Source organism: Phalacrocorax aristotelis, chromosome 6 (genome assembly GCF_949628215.1).
Source record: "Phalacrocorax aristotelis chromosome 6, bGulAri2.1, whole genome shotgun sequence".
In the NCBI taxonomy this organism is placed as follows: Eukaryota; Metazoa; Chordata; class Aves; order Suliformes; family Phalacrocoracidae; genus Phalacrocorax; species Phalacrocorax aristotelis.
Window position 1 is genome coordinate 58,027,591 of NC_134281.1, and position 13,880 is coordinate 58,041,470.

Below are 13,880 nucleotides of genomic sequence, written 5' to 3' on the forward strand. Positions count from 1 at the left end.
AACCATTCACGCCGTCAGCTTTGAAAATCAGAGAATCAGCTGGAATCAGTAGAAACTACCAGATCAGAACAATTCCGCGTAATTTCACGTACGCGTCTTTGTTGACTCACTGTTTGGTTTTTTGTTTTTTGGTTTTTTTTTTTGCCAATCTTTCTCGTTTGCATTCTGAAATGGGATGATAAACGGACAGCTATTCGATCACCTTGCCAGGCAGCGCTTCGACCGTGCGTAATGAAAGCAACAAAAAACCCTCCCCAATATTACCGTGAATTCGTATTAGCGCTCACGAACAATTCTGACCTCGCTACGCGAAAATACAGAGGCGTCTTTGTACGTCTGAGATTATTATTATTATTATGCCCTGAGATAATTTACAGGGGCGCTTCGGCGGGTTTTGCACCCCGGTGACGGCCGTGCGGGGTTGCCTGCCCGCAGGCTGGATGCGCTGCCCGCCGCCGCCGAGCTCCGCGCCGACCCCCGCTACGCTCAGCCCACCTGCGGACGACACTTGCTCACCTGCTGCTCCCTACACTGTCTAAAAGCCTCCGGCAAAAATAAGGAAAGCAAAGGAGGGAGTCAAGCGAACTCTGGAGCCAGCGTGGAGCCTCTCGTGTAAGGGTGGGTGTCGCACGGCCATCAGAACAGATACCCGGCTCCTGGGGCGCCGGATTTCTCAAACCACTGGAGGAGAAAGTGTAGGAAAATGGCTTTGTTTCGTGCTTTGCAAAACCGACTAGTTCTTGAAGCGCTCCCCGCCTCGCCCGGTTCTCGTCAGGACGATTTGCCTTACGCCGCCGGTGAGGAGGGGGCGGCGGACGCTGCCGGCCCAGCCCTCCCGATGCCGACCCGAGGCTTTGCTGGCGGTAGGAGAGCGGCAGCAGCCTCCCGCCGGGCCGCGACAGGCTCCGGCCGTGGGCCCAGGCTGGCGTTACCGGGCGCCGGGCGCTCCCCGCCACGCTCCGGCACGCCGCGCCGCTCCCCCGGGCCGCCGTCCCGCGCGCCCCGCCGCTGCTGCGCCACGTGCCGGCGGGCGACGGCGCGAGGCCGGGCCAGGAGGCGGGAAGCGGCCCCTCCCCGGGTCCCTCACCGCGCTGAGGGGAGCCTTGCGGGCGGCGGCCGTCCGTACCGCCCCTGCGTCCGCTCCCGCACCAGGGGCTTCGCCGTCCCCGGCTCACGGTGTCAGCTCTTTTTGTCTTGTGGATGGACTTCCAGTCCTTTTTACCTGGAACTTGCTCCTCACGCGTTTTATCTTGCAGCCCAGAGTTATCGCTGGGTTGCTATCTCTACGGAGCAAGGGACCGAGGGAAAAGTGCTGCAGCTGCTACAAGCTGTAGGCAGGGCCTGAAACCGTTACTACTCCGTAGCCTCCGATAGCCATTGTCCCAGGGCTCTTTCCACCCCTAGAGGAGCTTGCTGTCTGTCCTAACCGCACGCCGAACACAGATGAAGGGACTAAGCTCTCACTTTCGGTTTATGGTGTGACCCATATGCCACAGTTCAGTGACCTTTAAGATAGTCCTGTGTATGCAGCGGTCATGGTGTGACACTGCAAGACCTGTGTGACAATACCAGATATTCCATAACCCTGCCGGAAAAAGCCAAAAGCTGACGGTCCTGAGTTGGCAGAGGGATGTAATCCGTGCACAGTGTAGGTGCTGAGGCCGGGGAGGGGGTTTAGCAGAGCTGCTCTAACCCAAAGGGAGCGTGATATTAAAAGTTACACATAAAAACTTGGTAAGATACAGCTGAATGTGGTGGTAAATACATGATCATTACTTTATAGTGACAAAAGACATGAAGAAATGAGGGGTTTAAACTATGGTGGGATTATGTTATTGTCATGTTTAAGACTGAAGAGCTACTCAATGTAATTTGCTGCACTGTCCACAGCAGCTGCCTGATGTCACCATTAGAGCTAGGAAGACATCAGATAAAGGACTAAAGATGACAGGGTGCAGATGAGATCTTCATGTTCAGAAGTGATGGAACACTTTCTAACAGGAGGAAGGGTTTGAAGAACAGGATTTGACAGGTTAGCTGCTTGGTACGTTGAAGAACGTACAAGCAATTTTGGAAGTCAGGACTGGAAGAAGGCAGCGAAGAGGGCGATTCTGTGGAGAACTCGTGAGTAACATACGCACTTTAAAGCGGTAAAACCCGAGATCACAGTTACCCAGAACGCTTTCATTATGAGAAGCTGCTGGAACTTGTTGCACTGTGCATTCTGTTGGGAAGCGTGTCTTTAACTTTTTTGTAAATATTTATTTTTAACATATCCTGCTTATTGGGTTCCCCCCACCCCTCCAGCATTTTGTCACTACCTTCTTCATGGTTCTCCGTGTGACATAAACATGTGCTGTAAATGTGAGACATTAATCAGTGATTTTGAGAGCAATTTTTTGGATTGCTGGGGAAACCAAAGTAACTTCTACTGTTCTCAGAGCAGATTGTAAAAGTAATGATCACTGTGAGCACGAACTGGAGAGGGAAAGTGACAGTAGGGAGGGGTGTTGAAGGCTGGGTTGAAAAGAGAGCTTCCAGCTTTGGGAAGGAGCAGACCCAGGACTTACCTCCATTATGAATGGAAGAAAGTTGAATCAGTGGGATACAAAATGTAGACGATGCAAAGTAGTCTCAAGAATTTTAGTTCTCAGAGCAGGATGCTAGAAATTTCAGTCACTTATGCAACACTATACAGTTCTAAGAGCATGCCACATCGCTTTTGTTTTTCATAATTGTGAAATAAGGTATTAATTCCTGGAAAGGGAGGGTGTTAAGCTCTTGGCTCTAGTGTTGCATCTTAGTCAATCAGTGTCCATGTATGCATAGGCATGCACATGCTAGCATGTGTTCTCCACCCTGAAGGTGAAACTTCACGCTATATAGAGGTAATGTTGAAAGTTAATTTACAGTGTGCTTTTCATCCCATTGTTCAGAATCTCTGGTTCTACAGGCTACTGTATTTCACTGGTTTTTCTTATGTCTTGAGCTAGTTTGTGAAAAAAAAAAAAGCCAAACAACCAAAACCCTCAGAGAATTAAAAAAATATATTGGTGCAATTATACTGATAACAGTATTTTACAGAAGAAAAATTAACCTAATTAAATCCAGAAATCTGTTAGCTGATATCTAGCTTTCCTCGTCCCTCTCAATACACATGGAGTCAGTAGCTGGTACGTAATTAAACAGAACGCTGTGGCTTCCACTTCAGATTGTACTAACCTCTATTTTATAGGTTGATGTTTTTTTTTATTTTAGTCTCTAGGACTAGCCTAACAGCTTTTCTAGGGGATCTGCATTATCCTCTACCTTCCCCCAAAAGGAGTTACTTTATTTGGAGCCTCTGCAGGTAAGGGAATTAGCAGCACATCTAGCCTAAAATGTGGATATTTTTATGCTACCATATTGTTAGGTGATTCTAACTTAAAATATAAATGTTGTATCAGCATCAAGTTTCACTAAGTCTCTAGCACAGTCTCTGATAGAGAACAGTGATTACATTAAAAACCCCAGAGAAACACACAATTCCTTCAGTTCCACGAAAGGGCTGAGTACTGATTAAGTTCAATAGTACAAGATTTACAAAGAGGTTTTGTTAACTTTATGCAAATTACACAAACCCCTATGTGGATACTTCTTTTAATCAATTTCGTAGCAAACTACTTTAGTTACAATAATATAGGAAATCGCACATACAGTTGAAAATTAAATTTAGTGGAAAATACTACTACGTGCACATGTGTGTAGACAAGGCCTGCGTTTTGCCAAAAAACGTGACCAACATGAACAAAGAGTTGTTGAACCGTGAATGTAATACATGCTTCTTACTTCACAGATGTACTTTTTCCCAGCTAGTCATGTTCCTAATTTTTCACAAATGTTACAGACTTCTAGTATGTGAAATGAAATGACTGGAGTAAAAAGAGGACTAATCATAAATGCTGTTAGGACCTAAAATATTCATTCCCTTAGCCTGAGGAAATAAGAAAATGTAAATATTGAGGCTTCTCTAGCTAGTGAAGACATCTGATTATCAGACTGGGAAAGCAGAACCATTTTCACTACCAAACATAATTTACATGGAAACCCTGTGTATAGCAGGGCACCCCCTTCCCTATTTCACCTGCTTTCTCAGCTGCAGCACTTCTGTATTCAAGAATCTTTAAGTTTTCATGTTTACGGGCTTTTTTTACCTTATGCTTTTAGCATTCACATTGAGCTCTTTCATCCTGCACATAAGAACAAATCTAAGAGAACAAGCAACATTTGTCAGAAGGTCATGCAGGCAAGGTCATGGTGTGTAACATAATTGGTACACTTTATTTATTGACACATTAGCAAATATTATCTATGCTGTGATGATTTGACATTATTATGGTGCATATTCAAGTTATGATACACAGGCAAAGAGATTAGTGTCATTTTTTGGCGGAACAGTTGCAGAAAAAGCAGTATGATTCTGAACAGCCTCTCTTGGCTTGTCTTCCTGGGATATTCTGTGTGTAACCAAGGCTCCTGAAACTGCAGCATGTCCAGTGATTCACCTCCATCACTAGAAGAGATGCAGCTAGCTGGATAAGCACTTTTGCTCTTCCCGTCATATTTTTATTAATGCTGTTATTCAGTATCAGTATTTATTCTATTAGTACACTTTAAAACCACAAAAGTTCAGGAAATAACCCTTGCCAACTAATCTCATTTACTATCACTTGAACAGTAAGGCAGTTATTGCAAAATCATAACACTTCACTGTTCAAACAGACAGGATTTTTATGGCTCTCCAACTGAATTTTGCTCCTGCCACTTACTATAGAACATTACCTTTAAGAGAGACTCGCAGCTGGTATTGATGACAGGCAACAAGACATTTGTCACCTATCCTCCTGGGCAACAATCATCCAGGTGCAAACATAACCTACCAGATGCTCACTGGAAAGGAAAAAAGGCAACTGTTATTTGTCAGTGAACAAAAGTGCTCCTGATTTGTTTTTGCATACATGAAATTTCCGACAGATATCGGAATCAGCTAATCCGCCTGAGAGATGGCAATTCACACAGGCTATCCCGGGAACTACAATTTCACTGGTGGGACTATGGGGAAGTTTTGCAGAAATACTGAAACAAGTTGGGAGCTGCAGAAATCAGTAACTTGGAATTTGTCACCCACCTGCTTTAAGATTTAAATCAGATTGCACCTGGGCAGATAATACTGTTGAGAGGCCCAGAACATGCTCTTCCATGCAGCCTTCCATGTCACTCTTTGACTATTTGTTATCTCTTCAGTTGTGCCATTTCCTTCTGAGGACACACTCAAAACAAAAGTAAAGGAAATGCCTGGCAGAACCAGCGTTCAGCAGTACGCTTCCACACTTTTGACATTTTAAACTACTACACTGCTGCTTGTGGGGAGCAAGGCTATTAACCTGTGTGCTGACTATCAGTACCAACTTTTGCATGGCTTCTTTTTTATTGATGGAAGAGTTGAAAACATTGCTAGAAAAGAAGTCTTCAGGATTGTTTAATTACATAAGATAGCAGTAATAGCAGCCATTAAGAATATTCTTGACTAGAATGACTCAGTGGGCAAGTGAGTGTTCATGAGACAGTAGTAGAATATCTTGTTCTGTTCAAGAAGCATGGGCCGACTGGATCTCAGTTTGCAGGAGAGTGTGAAAACAGAATGCTCAGCTCTTAGTGCTATAGTGAATCACAGCTATTTGATGAGAGGACTAATAGCTGATTTCCTGGGTAGCTCTGCAGTATAAAATTGTAAAAACACGACACTTACATATTTTTACTGCTCTGACCATGCCTTCATTAGAACTTACTGTCAGATATGAATGATCTTTCACCCTATTTGAACTACCACTCTAGAGCCAGCAAGTAACTATGAGGTAACCAAGGGCTGTAGCTCAGAAGTGACTAAACAGTAAATGCTGTAACCTGGTTAAATCATGAAAAATTTATTTTCATTACATATATATGAAGGTAAAAGATTTCAGTCAATAGTGTTTTGAACAAGCATTTCCGACACGAACCTGTTAGTGTAGCTAGGCTGAAACTTAAGAGGAAGTTAGTGTTCTGCCTTTATTAGTAATTTCTAGTGTGTATATATACAGAATTAGTTCTCCTGTTAGAATAGCAGAGACAGTAATATTGCAACATTTACATTCCTCATATAAAATGGTGTAATGTACATTTTCAGCTGGGTGTAGATATATAAATATATACAAAATAAACATTATTGTCATTAATATATTCAGACCAAGTATTGTTTAGCAACATCAAAAGCAGATACGTGTAGATTTAAGTGAAAGTGGTGAAAAACACCTTTATGACATTAGTGACCATTATTTGCATATATGATGTAGTACAGATAAAGGCTCCTCTTTCAAGCCTTCTTGTGGGCATCCAATAACTTCAGTAAAAACAAAAGTATTTGAGAAACATAAGATAATTTTTTATATATATGGTCATGATCAGATGGTTTACTAGGGTCCATCTTGATCACAAATGGATAACCACATAAAACACACATTTGTTCAGAGCATAAAATATTGCACAACAGCAATTACTTTTGAGGAAAATAATTCCTGTGTTTGTGAACAGCAGAAACGGTTCTTATGCATTAAAGAAGTGATATATTTGCAGTTTCTAAACCAAAGAACATTCAGTAATACTGTCAGAACTGTCATCCATCAGCTTCTTCCCAGCCTGTTTTATGGCAGCGGTATGTCATTAGTAAGATTTGGCAAAGAGAGAATGCAGACAGACAGTACCTGGACATATTTATCACAGGCCAGACCGGATCCAATAGTTACCTAAACCAACTGCTGGGTAGTTTCAGTTATCTGACAACTTGACCCTTAAAGAAATATAAGTCTCCAATGCTAGTCACAGTGATAATCACACAGTAGTAGAGTAAGATTCTGTTCTTCTCTGCTTGGAAACCATCTCGTCTGGACTCCCAGTCTGAAGGGCACCTTCCTCAGCATCACTGTCACTGCTGTCCACAGCTGTGTGATCCAAAGCCATCTGACCAGTCCTCCTGTGTAGATGAAAGTTCATCCCACTCTCCTGTATGGAGTTAGCTATAAAATCTTCATCAGAAGAATGAAATGATTCATCATCTCCTGTGAAATGGTTGACAATGTGAATCCCATCAAAAGTGGGTTGGTCTGAGAAGTCTCTCTGGCCTTTTAGACATTTGATCTGTTAGGAAAAGCAGAAAGTAACAGTTCATCAGAGCTGAGGAGTCCAACAGTAAAAAAACCCCACATTTCCAAGAAATGTCTCATTGAACTCTTACAGGATTAATTCAATAAATTAAATTAAATGATAGATCTAGAAGCAGCACGTTTGATGATCACTTTGAAACTCAGCTAGAATCAGAACAAATTGACTTCTCGCTTCTGGCTGCCCAGAGCCCTTGAAAGAACATCTTAAATAATACTTGGAATTTTCCAAAATTCTCCTTCCACCCTCAGAGTATTTCAGTTTTAAGGCTTAATAATCAAGGTACCCAGAATCACTAATAACAGATTCCTCCAAGCTATTTACTGCATCTTTAATATCCCCACAAGGATGGTTTATCGTTAGTTTTCTAGAGTGGCCTGTTTGTTTTGATAGCACTTTTAGCCTTCACATCTTACTTTTACAGCTCCATTCTTTCCCTTACCACCTAACTTCTCACTTGAGAAAAGCTCTCCCCCAATCGCAAAGAGCAGGGTCCCAAGTGAATATTGCCCATTTCACATAGCCTCAGAAAAACACCCAGAGATGTTCTTAGTTCTGTCTGTTCTACAAGGTCTTTTCATTATCTAGTTCAGACCCAGTGAGATTTCAGATCAAGAAGTATGAGAGAAACTTCTCTTTGTACGGCATAAATAGATGGTAGTTTCAATTTTAAGAGAGCATCAAACAAGAAAAAAGTTGTCAGACCACAGATACAGTAACATTTTAATTCAAAATGCTTTGTAGAGTAATAAAGTATTACAACCATGCATTCAAGCTGTTCAAAATTAAAACCTGAAGCTCTGAAGTCTGGCAAGTCCCCTGTTAATTTAGTGAAAATAACTGCAACTCATGGAAGACATTCCTGAGGTTATTTTCTTTAGAATTTCACTTTTGCTAGCTTTTAGTAGCAACTACGTCAGGGTCAGTTTGACAGTGTAAGAGTATAAGATAGAAAAAATCCTAAGGATGCAGGAAAACATTCAAAATGCGTTACAGAAACTTCCTAATGTCACTCCAGAAGCTTAAAAAGGAAGATGCACCAAGTGCTATTTTGTAAGTGACTTCTCACAGGAATAGAGATCTGAAAAATAGAAATAAAGGAGCCTGAAGAGCTTCTTTACACAAATCTAGGCGATATTTCAGAAATCTGAAGCCATGTTCTCTTTGATAAATACAAAGCACATGTAGGTCCTTGCTGCTGACACCAATAGAAAACTTTACCTGTCCATTTGGGGAAGAAGGGATCTCTGTACTTAACCACAGGCTTGTGCAAAAAATGAGAATAAAAAACGGGTTGAAAGAAGATCACAAGAGTCATAATTGTGCTAGAAGCCATCAGATCGGATGTTAACAGCATGTAAAAAGCTCCAGCTTTTAATGTATATCAAAACATCCCTGTTAGAGCTAGGGATACATACTATAGATCTAAGCTGTGGTTTTAAGTACACGTACTAACGTTTGGGGGTTTTTGGCATTTTCTTCACATACACATAGGCATCAGTTGTTTCACAAGGAACTTGCTTGTCTAAAGGCAAGCAAAACAAGGAGTTCTGCACTTGCACAACATAATTCATGATGTAAGCAAAATCAGCTTATGCCAAATGTTAGATCTGGATGGCAACATGTATCTGGAATAAGTTATTTTTACTAGCTTATATACCTAGATACAGAAAGCATAATACAGAGATTCTTGTGTTATTTAGAAATATTATCCCTCAAAATATCCTGCAATACTATCAGATTAGCTACCACATGAAGTTTCCAAAACAGCTATCAATTTTAGTCACTGAGAAAATAAAACACAGAAAAACAAAATGAAACCCAACAATTTCTCTCCACCCTCACCACAGAAAAAAGCTCCACTGTACAAGTGACTACAAATTTCATATTAGAGTAAGAAATTATATGCTTTGGGGTCTGCACAGTTAAGCCATTGGTTCACCTGGAATTATGAAGCTGATACTCAACGTTAGTTGTTTTGAATTCAGAAAGCCAAGCCAATGACCTCAACTGTTTTCCTGGAGACTCCAACACATACCTTTAGATGAATGTATTTAGGTAAGATGACAAAATCATGGCTTCACAGTTTTAGGCCTTTCCAAACCCCAAATGAGAGTCTGGAAAATGCTGTTGGTGAAAAAATCATGAATAGACATAGCCTTTGCCAATTCCTAAAATGAGTCTGGGAACACAGTATGTTGTTATCTTGGGTTATTCTAGTGAAAGGATGCACAATCTGTGACCTTCCAGAAACACCTCTTTTGACCTGCAGCTTTACGCTTGCCTGCCCTTTCTCTCAAGTACTCCTCACATCCAAGGGGAACCAGACTGTTAGGAAGAAACATGAACGTACTGCAGAGAATATGTGTGACATCTATCAATGGTCATATAGTTCCATAACCTCTCTGCTTGAAAAATGGCCATCTAAGCCAGAAGCACAAACACCATAACATATTTAGTATTATGTGGATCAACAGGCTGGATAGCAATGCTGCTGAAGAAGGCACAGGGGTCCTGACACACAGGAGGCTAAACATGAATCAGCAGCCTCCCCGAGCCGTGACAACAGCTAACAGCACACTACTAGGCTGTACTGACAGGGCCATCGCCAGTTCATCATGTGAACCGATTCTTATCTGGCACTTGTTTGACTGCATCTGTCCTATTCTGTGCTTGCTACCTCGCTCCTTCCTCAGTACAAGATTCATGAGTAGATTCAGCGCAGAGGCACCAAGGCAGTTAAGGGGCAGGAGCTTATGCCTTAAGATAACAGACAACTGGTCCTTTACTGAAATGCTCAGGAAAAGAAACATATCTTAATGCAAAACACAAGGTTGTGTTTGAATATGAAGGGAACAGAATTGCTACAAGGCTAGTTAAGAATTAGAACAGGTTGTTCAGAGACTGTGGACTCTCCATGCTCAGCAGGTTTCAACATCCAACTGACAAAGCCCTGAGCTGCCTGCTTTGAATTCAGTGTTGATCCTGTTTTGGAGCAGGCAGTTGGACTAGAGACCTCCCAGGGTCCCTTCGAACCTGAAAGGCAGATTACAACTCAGTGAGATGTGTGAAAAGCATGGGCAGTGGGATCCATGTTACTGCTCTTATGGCAGCCATTTTGAGTTTGAGAAACTTAAATACCTCGTACCTGTCAAAAGTACTGCGCTTCTTAAAAATGTAAATGCTGTCATTTGAATCCAAATGCCTTAACATTAAATGTCAGTATATTAATTTATCACAAAAAAAACCAAAACATTCTGTTGAAGACCAGGTTATTTTACAGTTAGAAATCCATCGCTAATACTGAAATTCTTGAAACAAGCTGTTTTCCAATTGAAGGTGGAATCTGATTTGCATCTTGATTTTTTTTAAACATAAATGTTGATGAAAGCAACTAATCTTCAAGAAATTAGAAGTGTCGAACACAATAGGTTGGGAACAGCTGTGCACTATTTGCAGTTTTGTGTAGTTTCAAAGTTGAAGATACTTCAGGGCACCTCAATCTAATATTTGTTCAGGAGCATTTCTGAAGGAGCCTGATTATTTGCAATTTCTGTTGCAGCAGAAAGGCTTTGCAAGGCTTCTCAAAGCTTTTGGAGCAACTTGTAGACAGCATGTGCTCCAATGCAATTAGATACCAGTGGCTAATGCCAACTTAAGGCTCTAAAACAGAAGTTTCTTAAAATGAAGAGTTATGTACTTTCACATAACTTTGGTCTAGCAAGTGAGGCTCTGCACTTCTAATAGAAAAAGCAGTTATCTTTTTGCAAATGGGAACACAGAAAGTGTCCTACTGGCTCAGGGCAACGGTCCATCAGCCTAATATTCTGTCTCCAACAGTGACAACAAGATTTTCATGTTGTTTTGATTTTAAGAGAAAGCATGTGAATATGACAAAAATTTTCAATCCATTCCCTTCATATTCCCAAGTCCCCACTCGCTTGTCCAGAAACTGTTGTAGCAGATATAAGAGTGCATCTCTTCCTAGCTGTTTCAGCATCCATTTATAGACCAGTTGTCCATGACTGATTTATTTTTTTTAATTGGTGATCTTCTTCCACAGCTTCCTGTGGAAGTAAGTTTCGGAAATTCCTTTGTTTTAAACTAATCTCCTACTTGTTTCAGGAATTGGCCCCAAATGCTAGTAATGCAGGAACAAGTGGCAAACTTGTTCCTGCAGACAGGATTCCAAAACTTAACATTGTAACACCTCCCTCACCCTTCTCTCAAACCAGCAAGTCCCAACCCTTTTTAGCCTCTCACAAACAGGCAGTGTTCGAGACAGCTGATCATTTTAGTTGCCCCTTAACTTCCCTACAGACCTTCTTTAAACTCTCTACATCCATCTTGAGGTGTAGAGACAACTCTGCACCAAGGTTTTGTAGTGGCAATATAAACCCCCTTTATTTTGTGTTTAATATACTTCCTATTGATGCCTAACATGGACATCGTCTTGTCTGTTTTGGTCGCTGCTGCTCAGTAAGCCAATGATGACATAGGAGGACTCTCAGCAAAACTTGAAGATATCTTTCCTGATTTGTAGCTACCAATTCTGTTTGCCATCGTGTAGTTATGGCTTAGATTTTGCAATTGATTAATTCCTTTATTCCCATTGAAACTCATCGGTCACCTTTTTAAGAGAGGCTTCTTGAGGCTAAAGCCTTTCAGTTTTGGGTCTGGCCCTCCTTCACGTGAAGGGAACTAGACCTCTCTCACCCCAACAAGTGACATTCAAATGAACCATGGCTATTTCTTACTGCTTCAGTCTTGCAAGAATCTCAAATCTGATCACATCTGTAAAAAAAGCAGGTCTGGTAAGCACACGTGTTTTGCTTTTGATTCTCAAATCCAGGTCATGTTGTCTAGATGACTGCAGCTTCAACCCAGTTTTTACTGCAGCATATTCACGTGGTCTTTAGGACATTTCAGAGGGTTAATAACATTATGTGACCAAAATGTATGTCATCATTATCCCTTCAAAAGCCATCCGAATCAAGAACAGAATCTTAATAATAATGTATGCATTTATATACCTTCTTGTGCCTAAAGAATTCATTTTAGAATACATTTTAAAGAAACTGTATGCCCTACTGGTCAACATATGAAAAAACTTTAATTGCACATGCTCTTAACAGGTAACAGCGTACTTCCACAAATTCAGAAGAGCTGAAAAAAGACTAACGATCAGGTTCTTGAACCTCACAATAGATTTTCTTACCTGATGCTGACTGCCTCATCAAGCCAGGCATGAAGGAGAGACAGTAAAGAGAGATTTAGAAGGTTTAGTACAATTCAGAAGTTCTTCCATGTTAAATCACAGAATCATAGAATAGCTTGAAGGTGCTAGTTAGTTGCAAGCAAGTTATATTTCTAAGCCCCTTTGTTTTTTAGATAGAGAACACAAGTCAAAATTTTCAAGTGGGACTTCATGGAAGTTCTGCTTAAGCTCTGGGAGGCATTTTTATGTTGGAATCTGCGAGTTAGGAATTCAGTGGTGGAAAGAAGTCAAACTAAAATGTTTCTTTCTGCTCCCTTTAAAAGGTTTCAGTAACTAATTCTTGATGTTTACTTAATTCTGAAGAAGTAAAGACGACAGCTTGCCAATAAATATTCAGTCTACTCACAGTAGGATAAGCAATACACAAGTAAGATCAAAATAGGATAAAAATATGACCACTGCCTTGGGTGAATGGAATTGGTTTTGGCAGAAGGCAGCATGTTATTTTTCCTTTGAAGACTAAAGACACTGAATTCTCAGTGCTTTTACTTATAGCAAGAGCAATCTAAAAATCAGAGTTCCTTCTTTATTTGTCTCCACCTTAGTAACAGTAGGAAGTCTTAGTAAGATTTCCTGCTTAAAAACCAAACATGATTCAAAAGAAAACTAGAATGTTGCTGAAAGTACAATCTAACCATGTTTAGCTGAGGAGAAACAAGTCATAAGCATTTTCAAATACCTGTCCTATAATTCAGAAAAACTGTCAACATGGCAACAGGAAAAGAGAGATTTAGATGTAAAATCTAATTACAAACCAATTAAAAACATTGGTTATGATCTATTAAATTATAATCACATTTAACATCAATAAAAGCAATTTAATTGGAGTTCTTAAAACTTCCTGATGCTAACGGTCCACAGCATCTAACGGGATCCCTTATCACACTTAACCATTGGCTGCTACTTACTGCCAACCCTCTCCGGTTGTGCCAAGATCACTCCAGTTTAAGGCATACATTAGTACACTATCACTTCTTTAAAAAAGCTCCCAGTAACTTCTTTTGGAAAAATGCTTATCTCAGAAAATGAAGTAGTCACAGCATCTCAGACCGAATTAATGGAAAACACGTTATTTGGGAGACAAATACCAGTCCAGACAAACGTTATGTCCAGTAGGTACTACAACGCAGAAGCATTTCTGCACATGCACATAAAAAGAATGAACAACATTAAGGCTGCAGGTTTCATGCTTCTTTTTCAATTCTATGAACACAAGCAACTCCTTAGATATCTTAAACTCTGAGGCTCGTTTTTAAATATACAGTTGTACTTCCACAGTGAGCCACATTCATACTGAAACCATTGCAACATGAACGCTGCACAAAGGGAGACATCATGAGCTAAATGAATAGTTGCAGAAACTAAT

At 40.8% G+C, this 13,880-nt stretch overlaps 1 protein-coding gene across 8 annotated transcripts in view; it reads right to left on the reverse strand.

Moving 5' to 3' along the window:
- Window positions 1-5,946: 5,946 nt before the first annotated feature.
- EVI5 (ecotropic viral integration site 5) overlaps window positions 5,947-13,880 on the reverse strand; it is an 84,394-nt gene continuing 76,460 nt past the window's right edge. For all 8 annotated transcript variants that reach the window (XM_075098123.1, XM_075098126.1, XM_075098125.1 and 5 more), the window contains one exon: window positions 5,947-7,212. In XM_075098123.1, the coding sequence (XP_074954224.1) occupies window positions 6,907-7,212 (306 nt within the window). In that variant the 3' untranslated portion in view covers window positions 5,947-6,906. The remainder of the gene's footprint in view (window positions 7,213-13,880) is intronic.